Source organism: Embiotoca jacksoni, unplaced genomic scaffold (genome assembly GCF_022577435.1).
Source record: "Embiotoca jacksoni isolate LCO1_2020_lvr unplaced genomic scaffold, fEmbJac1.0.p SCAF_31, whole genome shotgun sequence".
NCBI classification, from domain to species: domain Eukaryota; kingdom Metazoa; phylum Chordata; class Actinopteri; family Embiotocidae; genus Embiotoca; species Embiotoca jacksoni.
In genome coordinates, this window is record NW_027185383.1 from 1,279,503 (window position 1) to 1,293,616 (window position 14,114).

Genomic DNA, 14,114 nt, shown 5'->3' on the forward strand with positions numbered 1-14,114 from the left:
GGGGAAACTATCAGATCAGAGAAAACAGTACGTCCTGACCTCTGTGTTTGATGCAGGGCTGCTTATCTGTTTTTTCTCTTACCTCACATGACTGGATGCAGTGGATGTGCTGAGGGTCAGGGTACCACCTCATCAGCCCGGTGCAGACTATGCTCTGGGAAAAAAAAGCACATAAAGATGTCAGGTTATGTAATGTAGCCACAGTAAAATGGATGATCACTGAGTGTGCCACGTATGACATTCAGTCACGAAAACATTGATGGAGGAATTTTTGTAAGCTTTAGGTAGAACTATTGATTTGTACATTGCTATAGATGGAGGTTTATACCAGCCTCCCCAAAAAGAGACCAGTGAGTTTCTGAATTAAGATTGGAATATAAAACCACCAATCTGATTATTTTGCTGTTTGATGAAAAAGTGTCACTCTGTTACTCATCTGTTGACAAGCAGGAGAGTTTTTTTTTTTTGTAAAGGTTTTCTTTAAAGGTAGCTTTGCTGTACAAACTAAAAATGGAATTTGGATATGTGTACATAATTTGGAGACTTAAAATTATATGTTTTTTAATGTAAATTATGGATTTTGAGATAGTCTCAGGAATTCTGACTTTGTGGGGCGTTTTGTAAATTGCTGTTTACTTAAAAAAATAACTTTGGGTCTCAACTTTCTGTGTCGCCACTGTGTGATTAACATTTAGGATTTTAATGAAAAAAACATGGAATTACCATCCTGACGTCATACGCACAATACAGTTACATTTTTGCAGATAGTCGCTATGACATGAATAAAACCACATCTTGCATTCATTCTGATTAGAAGCATAGATCTATTGTTTTTGTGGACATATGCAATATATTACGACAGTTTGTTGCCTTTTTATGTGTTTGTTATGCAAGAAAATTTTGAGATGGAGGAAAAAATAGTCATTTTATTTAACTTAGGTGGATGCAAAAAAAAAAAATCTAAATTTTGTGGTGAAATTTGGGTGAGGCTGTGGTTTTCTGTCATTTATTTGACCCCAAGAATTTACAAGGTTGTTTGTAGACAGGTGATTGACTAACAATTATGGACAGAGAAAGTGGATCCTCCCCTGTGATTTCCTATGCAGCCTGACTTGGCGATGGAGACCTGATTCTGAGGTATTTGAGATAACACAATGCTTCGAAATCGCAAGGCAGCGTCAGAGATATGTCGTAAATAACCAGAACTCGGTCCAACTATTCGACCTTGGCAAGGGCAGATTAATTGGCTGGCTGGCTGACCACCCAAAAGTAAGGCGAAACCGGAGCAATGTTTGCAACAGCATGAACGTAGAAGCGATTCCTGAGATATGATATTGCGTAACTTGACCCACCTTTAAAACCAAACAACAGCGCTGTAAGTCCGACCCAAGATCTGACATTCCGAGAAGTTTTTTTCATGGTCACTCATATACACTGTGTGTGTGTGAGAGATGTGTGTAAGTCCTAAAAGGCTTGACGTCAGCTGGGACCTTTACTGCTGCTATCGGCCTGTGATTTCCAGGAAAGCAAAAACACTTGAATGATAACGAACGCACACTCACATCCACATGATGTGGATTTTGCTCTGCTGGCGCAGGAGGGAATACAAATGTTTTTCTAGAATTCTCCAGAAGATTTTATCTTGCCAATAATCCAATCAAATAACTGATATGAAACACATTTGAACACATCAATTGAAAAAATGTCAGCTGCTATTTGACAGAGGGATTCATTTTTATGCATTCTCAGTCTCTCATTTGAAATCATCAATCATTTTAAACTAGAAATTGAAACTAGCATATTATATCAATTGTCGAGTTTTAAAGTTTACTTCATTTGATTTAGTCATGTATTGGCAGTTTTCTATAGACTGTGGCAGATCACTTCAGTTGATTCAAGGAAATGTCACCTAAGTCCAGAATTTTTTTTTTTTTTTTAATGTGAATATGTTGATTAATCTCCAGTATAAAAATGGATAACATTATAAGCCTTTATATAAAAATAAGCTCATGACTCTGGTGTTACAACTACTACTATAACCATGTAGTTAAATTCACGTAAAGCAAAATTAAAAGTCATTATCTCCCTCCATCTATCCGATCCCACACCACTAGGTCTTATCTGAGTGGTTTCCATCTGGGAGGCGGATGCAGAGGTGGAAATGTGAGCAGCAATTTTTAGATAAAAAGTTTTGGCCTCCTTGGAGTCAAAACTCAGTAAAATCTTAACATGAAGACATGTTCCACATATTGTTTTTATGGCAGCATGACTTGTTGTTTTCTTTTTCCATTGCAAATAAACATTCATACACTGTATAAAAAAGGCACACATTGTTTAATTGCCTACAAATTACCAACTTTGTAGTTTTTTTTAGGTTGATAGCTGCTGTACATCCACAGCTGCACTACAGACTGTTGATAGCTAATTGAGAATACTTTTAATAGTGATAGACAAATAGAAACAAATACAGTATATGCTAAAGAAAGCAGCTCAATTACTGACTTCATGGCAACTTCCTTTATATCCCTCAAACCCATTAGACTAATCTATATTCATGGTGTATTGTCAACCTGGTTCTTATATTGCTGACACTCCTCTGTCTACTCATATACACATATTTGTCCAATCTTGAAGACCTGTGGACAATGTACATATAACATATAGACAACAAAGTTAATTGAAGAATACACCAGGGTGTGCATTTGTTCATTTAAAAAAAAAAAAAAGAAGCTTGAAATCCAAATCAAGCAATCGAAGAACAGAAAAACTGTCAGAGGAATATAAGCGACACTCAGATTCAGGAGACATAAGAGGTCAGGGATTTCCATATGATTTCCAAAGATAACAAGTAACTAACAAAGTGAGGTTAAGTGCTTTTTATTGCAACATGTCCTGCAGTAAAAACTCATTTTTTTGGGGGGGTATTTCGACTGTCCCACATATTAGCTGTGAGCTTATCAGTAAAGGTGAGTGTGTCTGGAGCAGGAGCTCAGTTTACTCCACGCTGTTGCAACAGATGTTTGGATGCATTATTCATTCTGATGGGTGTTTTTGTGTAAAAATCTCAGCTCTGTTTGTCCATAGATCAGCTTTCACTGCGCCCTGGACGAGTCGCATGGCAGCAAGTGAGCAAAACAACAACTGTTTTATAATACCTGCCAAGAGTTTCCAAATGGTAGCAGAACCACAATCCCTCACTCAGTTGAGATGATTCAGATCAATCCAGCTATCTCATTTTTCACCAGATCAAGCTTTAACATGCAACATGAAACAGCTTAGAAACAGTTTAGGAAGGTGATTTGTTCAGGATGTCCCCTCTAAAATCCACATTTTAATAAACTGGATCAAAAGGACATGGAAGTATAAAACTATATTTATTGAGATAATGTTTTCAAGACTGATTCAGTTCAATGACATCTCAAACTGCATTTAAGCAGCCAGTAGTAAATAATGTGCATTTTAAGATGCCTAATATTAACAAACTTTACATACCTGACTTACATTTGTCATCTGCAACAGCATGTTGACATAGAAACATGTTAAAAGAACAACAGTTCAACAGTTGCTGAAATTTAAAGGGTTACTTTGCTGATTTTCGATTTGAAACTCAACCCATTAATAACTTAGATTTCTGTTAAGCCTGTGAAAAAGTGAAAAGTTAAATTATATAAAGTCCGACAACAAGCCTCAGGTAGGACAGAAAACCGAATCATGTATTACTTGCTCATTGGATTTGGATTGGGGTTAAATATCATGACATTCCAGCATCTGCAGCTTCAAATTCGACCATTTAGTCTCTGTCAAGTCTCCCAACTTCATCAAACAATACCAAACAGCCGGAGTTACCCAGAGGACAATGACAATCTAACCTCGTGTCTAGACAGAAAGCGTTTCAGTTGCACTTTTGAGTCGTCTGTTTAGTGCAAGTCTGACAGAACAAAAGGCTTCAGTACAGTCTACACTGCTGCCATAACGGCCTGCATGTCCCACGAGCAATAGCCACATAGCCACATCCGCATAGCCACATCCCCGGGGCCCACAGCCACTGTTTATTAGGCACTTAGCACTTTTAAGACACGGGTGACCTACACTCATCACTGTAGCTGAACGCGGTTCACTCGCTGCTCTAGCTCCACTTTATCTGTAGACACGTGGTAAGACGCAGTCGATGGATCGACAAACTTATGGTGTCGGAGACAGCGAGCAGAAATGTAAAGTACATAAAACATTGGTGTTATCGTTTACAGCAGTTTTCATAAAACATTTGACAAACCTAAGGCATTAAAGTCGCTGTTATAAAAGGACAAAATCATTAGTCTGCAACAAATTTCAGTGAGTAGAAGAAGAGACCAGTAGATTTGTGGCTTTTTTAACTGTCATAAAAAACAGGCCCCTTGCTTGGCTGCTGTTTTTACCTTTCAGTTTGTGGAGTGGAAATGTGTTGTTGGTTTTTAGTTCTGCTTATTGAATAAAAGTTAACCGAAGAGTTTTCTAAATATATTTTGGTAAAATTTCAATATACGTATACGCAGATTACCTGAATTGCCGACAGTATATCTGAACTCAGAAACAATAACTTTATTGGTTCTGAGTAATTTGAGAATAGAACTGTTGTAACATCTCACCTGGACTTTAGTAGGCAGCGTCCAGTGCTTCAAAGAGTCAGCTGTAGTGCCGTTGGGCAGAACCACCGGGTCATGCAGATCCATGTCCAAAGACACAATGCATGTTGGGTAGCATGCAGCACCTGCAAAGAAAACGGGGGGAAAAAATCAAACACAAAATAAAAAAAACACTTAACTCCAATCCTTATTATTATCAGCTAAATTTATTTTGTAAAACAAATGAGAAAAAAACACCTCATTACTTCTGACTACGCTGCCGTCTGTCAACCTTTAATGTGTGTGTGTATGTGTGTATGCACTGAAAGTCTGTCTGTAGGTTTAAGTTCCCAGGAATCTCTTTGTCATGTCATGTCATGTTTTACATGCTGTTTTATTTCATGTGTGTCCCTACAGAAACGACACGTTCTTCTAAATTCGACATTTTAACAACAGGAAAAGTGTCTTTAAAAGATTCTTGTATCTGGTTTTAAATCTCAGTCAACTGATCGATATAGCAGAGGAGTTTGTGCTGTTATTTAATTGTCGATTTCCACTTGTTTACCACCATCAATCAGTGTGGGTATCTGTATCCCATATTTATTTAACGTGTACGCTTCAGTTTGTCAGTCTGGAGAAGAGACTCTTGTTGTTGGCTGAATAAAAAACAGACCTGGCTATTTGGCACGTGTGAGGCAGGTCTGATTTTAAAGATCAGATTTCGTCTGAGAGATTGCCATACAAATGATGCTATAATTTCCAAGTCTACTATAGCAGTCATCTTTTCTGACATTTTATTTAATTTTGTATCCCCTTTCTGTCCTTGAATCTGGACCAGATTTAGGTTTATACTGGGATTTGGTCGATGGCTCTTAACTAAATCAAAGGTTACCTGCAGAACATGAGGAGAATAAAAGGACCTGTGTGTTTCACAAAAAGATGCTCTACCACCATGACTGTTTTGTCTATTCAGTCAGGTAGTTTGTAGACCAGATAATCCAAAGACCAGCAGGCTTTATTTTGTTTGACAGAAGGAAGAGAATCTAATCAGGAATGTTTATTTGCATCCCTAAAAGAACGTTACACTCACCGACATCCATGCCCTGGTCACAGCTGTACTCCACAGAGTTCAGCTGTGGAGGAGTCGAGCACGATCCATGGAGTTTGGAGCACATGCTGAACTCTGCTGTCCATTGTCCATCCTTAGTGCAGCGAATTTCACGCTGGAAAAAAAACAGGGTAAAAGTCACTAAGAAGCTTAGTTTAAGTGTGTTGAGCACTTCCATGTACATATAAACACCATTCAATAATTAAATAAATCAATTACTTTTAGATTTAAACGACATCTTTCATATGAAACACAATTGAACCGCTTTTGTCTCATAATTCTGTAATACACATATTAAATGTGGCTTCAATAAAAAAATTAAAAAAAAGTTTAAAAGATGGCGCTCAGAAATTCAAAGCATTTTTTTTCTGTGGACTTTATAAAGATCATTATATTGGAGAGTTGGTTTGACCATGTTGTTGTCCACACTTGGGAATCTGGGTGGAAGTGCACATTTTTATACATTTACAATGAAGGCTATTTTTGAAGTTTCCTCAAGCTTCATTCACCCTGCACGAGAACTGCTGGATTATACCAGAGAGGATTCCTTTAAAAAGGCGGGAGTGTTATGAACATGGCAGAAAGTCAGTGACTGCAGCTCCACTGCTGTTCTGAGCTGAATGACTCTATCATGCCTGATGTCAAACAATATTTTATTTGTTGGAATTATTTTTTTTTTAAGATCGTGGGTGCTATGCTTATTTTGCCTTCATTTAGAATTTGTGTCTTTTATTTACAGTCTCATGACCAAGATTAACAGCCAATCTGTCACTTGATATTCACAGATTGTGTTGATAATGTTTCTGTTTGACTGCATTTACTTTGACCAGAGAGATAAACGGACAGCTGTTGAAACCTTACATTTTCTGCTGTGTCGGGGCACTGCAGAGTGCAGTGGGTGTCGTAGTACAGGCCGTTGGTGCATGTGTACATGCCCTGGAACACGTCCGGTAGGGCTGGGCAGGATATCGGCTCACAGCCACTCTCCTCCCACTGCCCTCCTTCCTGGCACTCCAACTTGAAGTACTTCCTGGAGACAACAGAAGTGAATGCGTACATTTCTAAGCGATCATAATTCACACAAGGTTTTCAATAAAGTTTAAATTGTATTTGAGGAGTTCCTGTTGAGGTCATATTAGAAATATGACAGACCTGACGGGGTGTAGAACTAAAATTATACAACAAGTTCCGACCCAGAGATCTGATTGGTCAACTGTACATTTGGAACGTGCTCAAATCAGCATAAAGCATCACACCCTGCTCATCACTGAAAATATTACTCCGCCTTCTCAATGGCAATATACAGTATAATTGAAATTTAATTTCATATAATATGCAATATAATGGTGTTTTTACTTGTTATAGGCCTATTAAATGTGACCCATTCCCCGAAATCAGGTTTGTTTTGGTCCTTTTGGTACCGTAACACAACAGATAGTCACACATTTAAAATCCTAGCGGCGGCCAGCTTGACCGGTTTGGTTTTAACACACGACACGGTGCTAAAATCTTAAAAATACATGAGTCCATCGATGTCTTTTTTCAGCAGATATCTTAGTTATGACAAGACAGAACTAGCTGAGAAGTTTTGTGTTTCTATGTGCTGTATTTATTCAGTTTGAGAAGCGACCTCTAGAAAGTAATAAAACAGATTAGAAATCCTCTCTGTTGCTAGGTCGTTGCTAGCAAGGGTCAGACTACTTCCTGGAGAGGTAAACATTGCATACATTACATAAGAGTCTGCTGACGTGACTGATTGTTTTCCAGTTCTTAGTCATCCCCCATGTATTGCCATGGAAATGGGGATCGCACTAAGAAAAGGTCTTATATTTTGAAAATGAATTGCCCCACAATATGAATACATGTTGATTACATATTTGATTTAGTTGGTAACTAAATCCGCATGACTTAAATTAAACATGTGATGGCTGAATCAATATTGTGCTGAATCATTTGTTTAATACCGGACATAAAAGGGGACATTTATTAATTAAGAAATATCGGTATGTATTCATGCTTATTATAACAAAATCTGGACAAACACTGTACACTCTATACCCCTGCTCACCTTCTCTATTGTTAACTTCATTTTACTATTACTCTTTCAATAACAAAATCCATACTGAGCGCAGAGGACCGCCCACTCTACAGTAAAACAGATCTCCTGTGTGGTGCTTGTAGTGTGTAAATGCAACAGCATGTGTTATATTATATATTTGCATGGGCACATGTGTCAAAGGTACGAGTAAAAAGACTGTTTAAAGCTCTTTAATAGCTGCTGCTGTTCACTTTTCACATGACTAATAAACCATCAGGGGTTATTAAAATATTTACACATATGTTTGAGAAAGAGTAACTCATAAAGACACCCAGCTGCAAACAGATCTTTAAATATATACTTTTTCTTCTTATTGGATGGAAATGTAATGTAATACAAATCTATCAAATTCATAATTTTACTGGCTTTTTGTGATGGTAAATGTCAGCTTGTTAGGTTTGTTAAGCTGCATTGCAATTCCATAGAAGACCATACAATGAGGAAAATATAGTAAACTATATTGTACATGAGCTCAACAACTCGACTGCGGCCAGCAGACTGAAACATATGAAGAGAAAAAGCTGACTTCATCTAAAGCGGGATATAAACCAACTCCAGAGGCTGTGTCTCCTATTAGGAAACCCTCGTCTCATTACAAACGTGGGAACTGTTTTCAGTAATGAGCAGTAACTCAATGAATACAATTGGCAAAGTAATGACGAGGTCCAGCCAGCAGCGGTACATATTTTATTGGACCCTAATGTGAGTTTGTTACAAAACTAAATATGGTTACGCAGATGATGGGCCGAAAAATGCCTCTTAAAACTTTCGATATTTAAAGCTTTTGGAGTTTGGGTGTGCGTGATACATTGTTATAAAAATATCTAAATCAAAGATCTTAATTTTATTAAGCAGTGCGTAATGGGAATCTTGTAAAATAAAGGAAAAGAAGGAATTTCCTCCATTACGCATGGAGGCGTGCGTAATTAAACGCTGTGTCTACGTTGGTCTGCTTGTCTGTGCAGACTTGTATAAAGGCATTGCGTAACCCACTTGTACATAAAAAGAAATAAGACCCTAAAGAACAAATTTTCCCAGTGATAAGTTAAGTGTAAATCAGAAAACAGAACACACGGTAAAGAATCTTTGGAGAAGATTATACAGTATCTAAAGTGCTGTATGATGTTATTAATAGTATTAATTAATACCCCCTAAACCCCAGCAGCAGTACTGATACTGTCTCAGCTGAGCTGCAGACAGTCCCACATCACATACCTTGGTGTTTTCTTTTTGAGGCTTCCTAACACATAGAAGCCTGGGTTGCATTTGTAACGACAGACAGAGCCAACATCGTGCCCTGAAGCCAGACAATCGGCTGTTAGCAGCTTGGCATCGGATACGTTTGGAACCTCTGGACACTCGATCTTGCAGTATGCCTCTGGGAAAGACCACAGCCCATCCTCCAAACACACCAGCCTGTCACTGTCACCTGAAGAGGAGGAGGGAGGGTTATACTTGTAGTTAGATACTGTATGGCATGGTATTATATGGTTGTATGACCTGAGAAGAAGAAACTTCTGTCATGTTATTTGCTTTCACAGATTTCACTTAACTTGTACAGCATATTGTATTGGACAATCCTAATAAAAGACTCAATATCTGACACCAAGCGCACAACGGTGCCCAGCAGAGCACAAGTGTCTTTGGTAGTTTCAGACCAACACAATTTTCCCATCCAGCGCTCATGTTGTTTTAACAACAAATGTACCCATGTGTGCGCTAATGGGCGTGTTGGTGTTGAGGTGTGGTCAGGAGCATTGTTGTCTTGAGGCAGCGGAACGAAAAACCTGATCCTAAGTCAATGCAGCAGTATTTTACTGTTATTCTAGGGGCGCATACAGGGATATGCAGCAGTGCACAAACATGGAAAATACTATTCATAAAGAAGAGGAAACAGCAGATCTGTTTACTCTACAGAGAAGTGTTCTTTCCGAGCCTTGTGTTTCCAGACCCAAACACATTTTATGAATTCATATGGATCTGGCTACGCTCAGATTAATTTTGAAGCTATTGGCGACTTTAACCAATCAGCATTGACCACCATGTGATGTTTGTTGTGTGCTCAAACTCACGAAGTTGAAAACAACAACCAGCCATGTCACTGCAGATCATTCTTTTTTTTCTTTTTTTTTTTAAAGGCATTGTTCTTGCTTCGGCCTCAATTCTTTGATATTTACTGGCATTGCTGAAATTGTTTGTATTGCTTCATGTAGCTGTACCACTGCACACTTGATTGCTGATTGGTCCTCCCTTCAGATTATCTGTGCAAACCCTGATGCAAACAGGTTTTCCAGACTGTAATCACAGTTTTATTACAATAGCAATAGGTGCAAGGTCACCTGGCTCCTAAAAGGAATGGGAAATGACACCATCAAACATGCGCCTTTCTTTGTGTGCAGATTATCCACCGTAAAACTGGCAAAAGTGTTTTTGGACAGGCACTAAATGCATTTCCCCCGTGCACTTTAGATTGTGCATATAGATCCCTAAAATATAGCCCAATAAGTTTTACTGAACCTTGCCTTTGCAACTACAAGTAACCATAATGATTTATATTCACTTCCCAAAATGTTTTCAATCAGTTTCTCTACAGCCATCATTATTAGGCATCTTACCTGAGAGTGTGAAATAAAATCACAAGAAAGAAACATTTCCAGTGAGTTTTTGGTTTTCTCCACTGTGTGCTTTTGGCACTGAAACTGTGTGTCAAAAGCACAGAGTGAAGAGTTATGAACTCAGCAGCCGAAATATCTACCAGAGGTTTGCAAACATTTGCTAACTTTAGCCTCAAAGCTACTGGTCTTAAAGGACCAAGTGAGTAACTGGACCAACAAAACCTTGAGCAAGACTTTTCATCTTTGCTTAGGAATTCAACTTAGAACATTTAAAGTGTCGGACATTTTTGCACTGTACTGTACAGTTATAAAAGAAGCATATTTTGCACTATATAGTAAAAGATAAAACGTACATGGAAGAAGCACTAGTAGGGGGAAAGCCTGGATTCATTTCTGTCCACCAAACCTTCTGGTTTCGCTTCATGGCTCTGTCCGTTACAGTCATGAGGAGAATCAGACTTCAGCGTTGGCAAAGCTAATATTTCCATGCCTGTATGGCCCCACATGAAGCATGAGTGTTGTTATGCATGGAGAATTATAACCCTAAACCTTTCAAATTTGTATTAAGTCTATAAAATGTAATGAATCTTTAACATCGCACGACATGTTTTATAAGCTATTTAAACATGGTGCTGCTGTTGTGGTTTTCAAAATCCGTCGCAGCTGTACTGGAGTGTACTGAATATATTTTTGGGAACTACACATTGTGTTTTCACTGCTGAGTGATACATGATGGCCCTCAAACATAGTTCACCGAACCAAAAGCCACAAATAGAATTATTTCTGCACAATCTGTATTTCGATCAGGAGTACAAGGATCTTAATGCTGACTCTACTATGACATTTCAATGTGGCTTTCCAACCACAAACACAAGTGTGTGGACATCACGCTCATTCACTTTAATCACTTCAAGAAGCATCGATAGCATTGCGAAACTTCCATTACAAAAGAGGGGTAATGTTTTTTTACTTTTGTGCGTAACAAAATTTTTCTGTGTCTGTATGTACGTGAAAATAGGCTAAACAAGACTATATCATGTAAATCTTTCTTTAAGGATTTGTCCTAAATTTCAATATTTTTTGACATTCAACATTTTGAAGGCCATAAAGCATTGAGAGGCAAAGTAAGGAACAGGCGTCACTGAGCGAGACACTGCTGTCATTTTTTAGATAGCATTTCCAATGTGATTTGTATTCAACACTGTAGAATAGTGCCGTGGCTGTTTTTCAAACTACACTGTAATTTGTTTAATCAAAATCTGTCAGTAACTATAACACGATGTGCCTCGAATTTTAACCCATAATTTTTTAAGTTAAGACTTAACGTCTATTTCATTTGACTGACCGTAGTTGGTGAAAGATGTTGCTGAGGTTTGGAGAGTGCAGCTGCTTTATGACCGACCTTCTGAAGTTACAGCCTAAAGGATCATTAGGTATCAGCTGAGAGGTGTATTTTATAGAGGAAATCACAGAAAGGAAAGAAACAAAAGAGAAACTACGACAGACCCTTCTGTTTCTAAGTGAATTCATTTTGCAGAACAACCTTGAAACTCCCAGAGGTGTTCGCTGTTTCATTTGGTGTGTAAAAGTGATGAGCCTCCAAAGAATGCCAAAATGTATTCTGAATTTGTATGGATTTTTGGAAGACTTTAAAGGACCTAATTTATCCTCCAATAATGACCTCTCATAGTCAGTAATGTTAATAATGATAAAACTTTAAAAAGTACTTTATAAAATGATGTTCCTTATATTCAAAATGGCCTTGGACTAAAACTATATATTGCTTGTCACTGAGAACAGCAACCATTAGCATGTCTGACACTGTGACTCCTAATTTGATTTCCCACAACAGTGTGAAGGAATTACACTTCAACTCTGATGGTTTGAATTTAGATTAATTTATGTTTTACATCCAAATCATTAGTAGTGTCATAGGTTTGAATTTATAATTTGCTAGAATAGAGCAAAAAAACAACAACCTGTGAGTTACCTTGTAATATGGCTGGCGATCCACAGGTGAAGGAACATTGTTTTCCAAAGGTGGTTCCCCAGGGACAGCTGAATATGGCGTGGTAGACATGAGACTGATCTGGAAGACCGCAGTCTACAGGCTGACAGCTAACTACACGATCCCATGAACCATGAAAACACTCCAGCTCAATCTTTCTCTGGAAGAAAAAGGAAATGTGAGAGCGGAAAAAAAACAGGAGCAAAGGTTTTGTTTTTGTTTTTTTCTTGCAGTTAAAAAAAGGAAACGATGAAGTATGAAGTGCATCAGATGCCGGGAGTACTTGAAAAATTGTATTTAAAAAGTATTCAAACAACAATAAGCAAACCCTTCAGAGTAAAATGTCCTCATGGCCTGATAAACATAAAAGCACAGATGAACACACTGCATGATTGTGTTTTGAAACATCTTAATAATAATACAGAATAACATTGAATGTATCAATCAGGTTTTCTTTGTTGTAAATGACAAATTACAACAATTGAAAGGAATTGAAATGTTGCAACATTGCATGTCGTATCAAATCAGGGCCTTGAGAGTCTCTTAAGTCCCATCGTCAGGTTCAAGCCTCTGTGTTTGTCTTCAATAACACATCTGGGTTTATACTTTAACAAAAATCATTCCTAAAATTCCGCCTTTGAGTTATGTCGATACTTTTGGCTCTTAGGTGAAACTTAGAAAACAAAACATCCCACAAACAACAGGCTTTTTTTTATCATAAAACCTTGGTGCTGGACTTCTTTACATCTGTGAAATGTCTATGAAAATAGTAATGCACGCAAAATAGACTTTAGTATCACTGGTATCTGCATTGATGTTAATAATTACCTGGTGGGCCGGGGCTCCCCTGCCGTTAACAACAGTGATACTGAAACCACGGTGACACTGGATGGAGCAGTGGGAGGTCTCTCCTCCGCCTGTACACCTACAGAGACACACTGATATATAGATAGTTCTTTTGTTTGTTGTTTCAGCTCTCTAATCGGTCAGGGTTTCTTTCCAAAGGGCCTACCTGACAGAGGCGTGCTCTAACAGAGGAGGGCTGCAGCTGTCCATGTGACATGGCTGCCGCAGACAGCTGTTGCAGCGGTGGAGGGAAGAAAAGAGAGAGGAGTAGAGGGATGAGAGGAGGGAAGAGACAAAGAGAAGAACTAGGAGGCCGAAAGTGATCACTCAGATAACTCGATTGTGTGGATGTTACTAATGTTGAACTGTCGGCAGTCTAGTTGTATTCTGGGTCATGTTGTCATATGTTGTCCAAAAATAAGAATGCATTAATAAATAAGGTTATATCTGTTCTATTGCACTGATTTTGATCATTTAACTGTCCATAGTGATCCCAGAAAGAAATAGGAGTGCAGTGCTAAAACATGAAGTACTACAGTCAATATTCTCAGTGGGACAACAGTTTTATGTTTATATCACCGTGTCCAACTCCTACTCGATTTACTTCTTTCTTTCTTAAGTTCCTATCTTTTATATTCGGTTCATGTTTTCTTTGCTGAAATAAGAACAGTGATTATCTGTATTCGCTATCACGAGATGTGTACATATGTGTAGTTTTAGAGCTGTGTCCGTTATCTCTTTTCCAAGCAGTGTGTGAAAGAGCTGTGCGTGTGTGTGCGTGTGTGTGTGTGTGTGTGTGTGTGTGTGTGTGTGTGTGTGTGTGTGTGTGTGTGTATGA

General features: G+C 38.2%; 1 protein-coding gene across 1 annotated transcript in view; it reads right to left on the bottom strand.

Moving 5' to 3' along the window:
• The window catches only part of pappa2 (pappalysin 2), a 74,826-nt gene that overhangs the window by 12,723 nt on the left and 47,989 nt on the right, over positions 1 to 14,114 (bottom strand). The window contains exons 18-25 of the mRNA XM_069164652.1: positions 13,443 to 13,508; positions 13,259 to 13,355; positions 12,413 to 12,590; positions 9,023 to 9,236; positions 6,571 to 6,739; positions 5,692 to 5,824; positions 4,626 to 4,747; positions 83 to 154 (exon numbers count right to left, since the gene is read on the bottom strand). Of these exons, the coding sequence (XP_069020753.1) occupies positions 83 to 154; positions 4,626 to 4,747; positions 5,692 to 5,824; positions 6,571 to 6,739; positions 9,023 to 9,236; positions 12,413 to 12,590; positions 13,259 to 13,355; positions 13,443 to 13,508 (1,051 nt within the window). The remainder of the gene's footprint in view (positions 1 to 82; positions 155 to 4,625; positions 4,748 to 5,691; positions 5,825 to 6,570; positions 6,740 to 9,022; positions 9,237 to 12,412; positions 12,591 to 13,258; positions 13,356 to 13,442; positions 13,509 to 14,114) is intronic.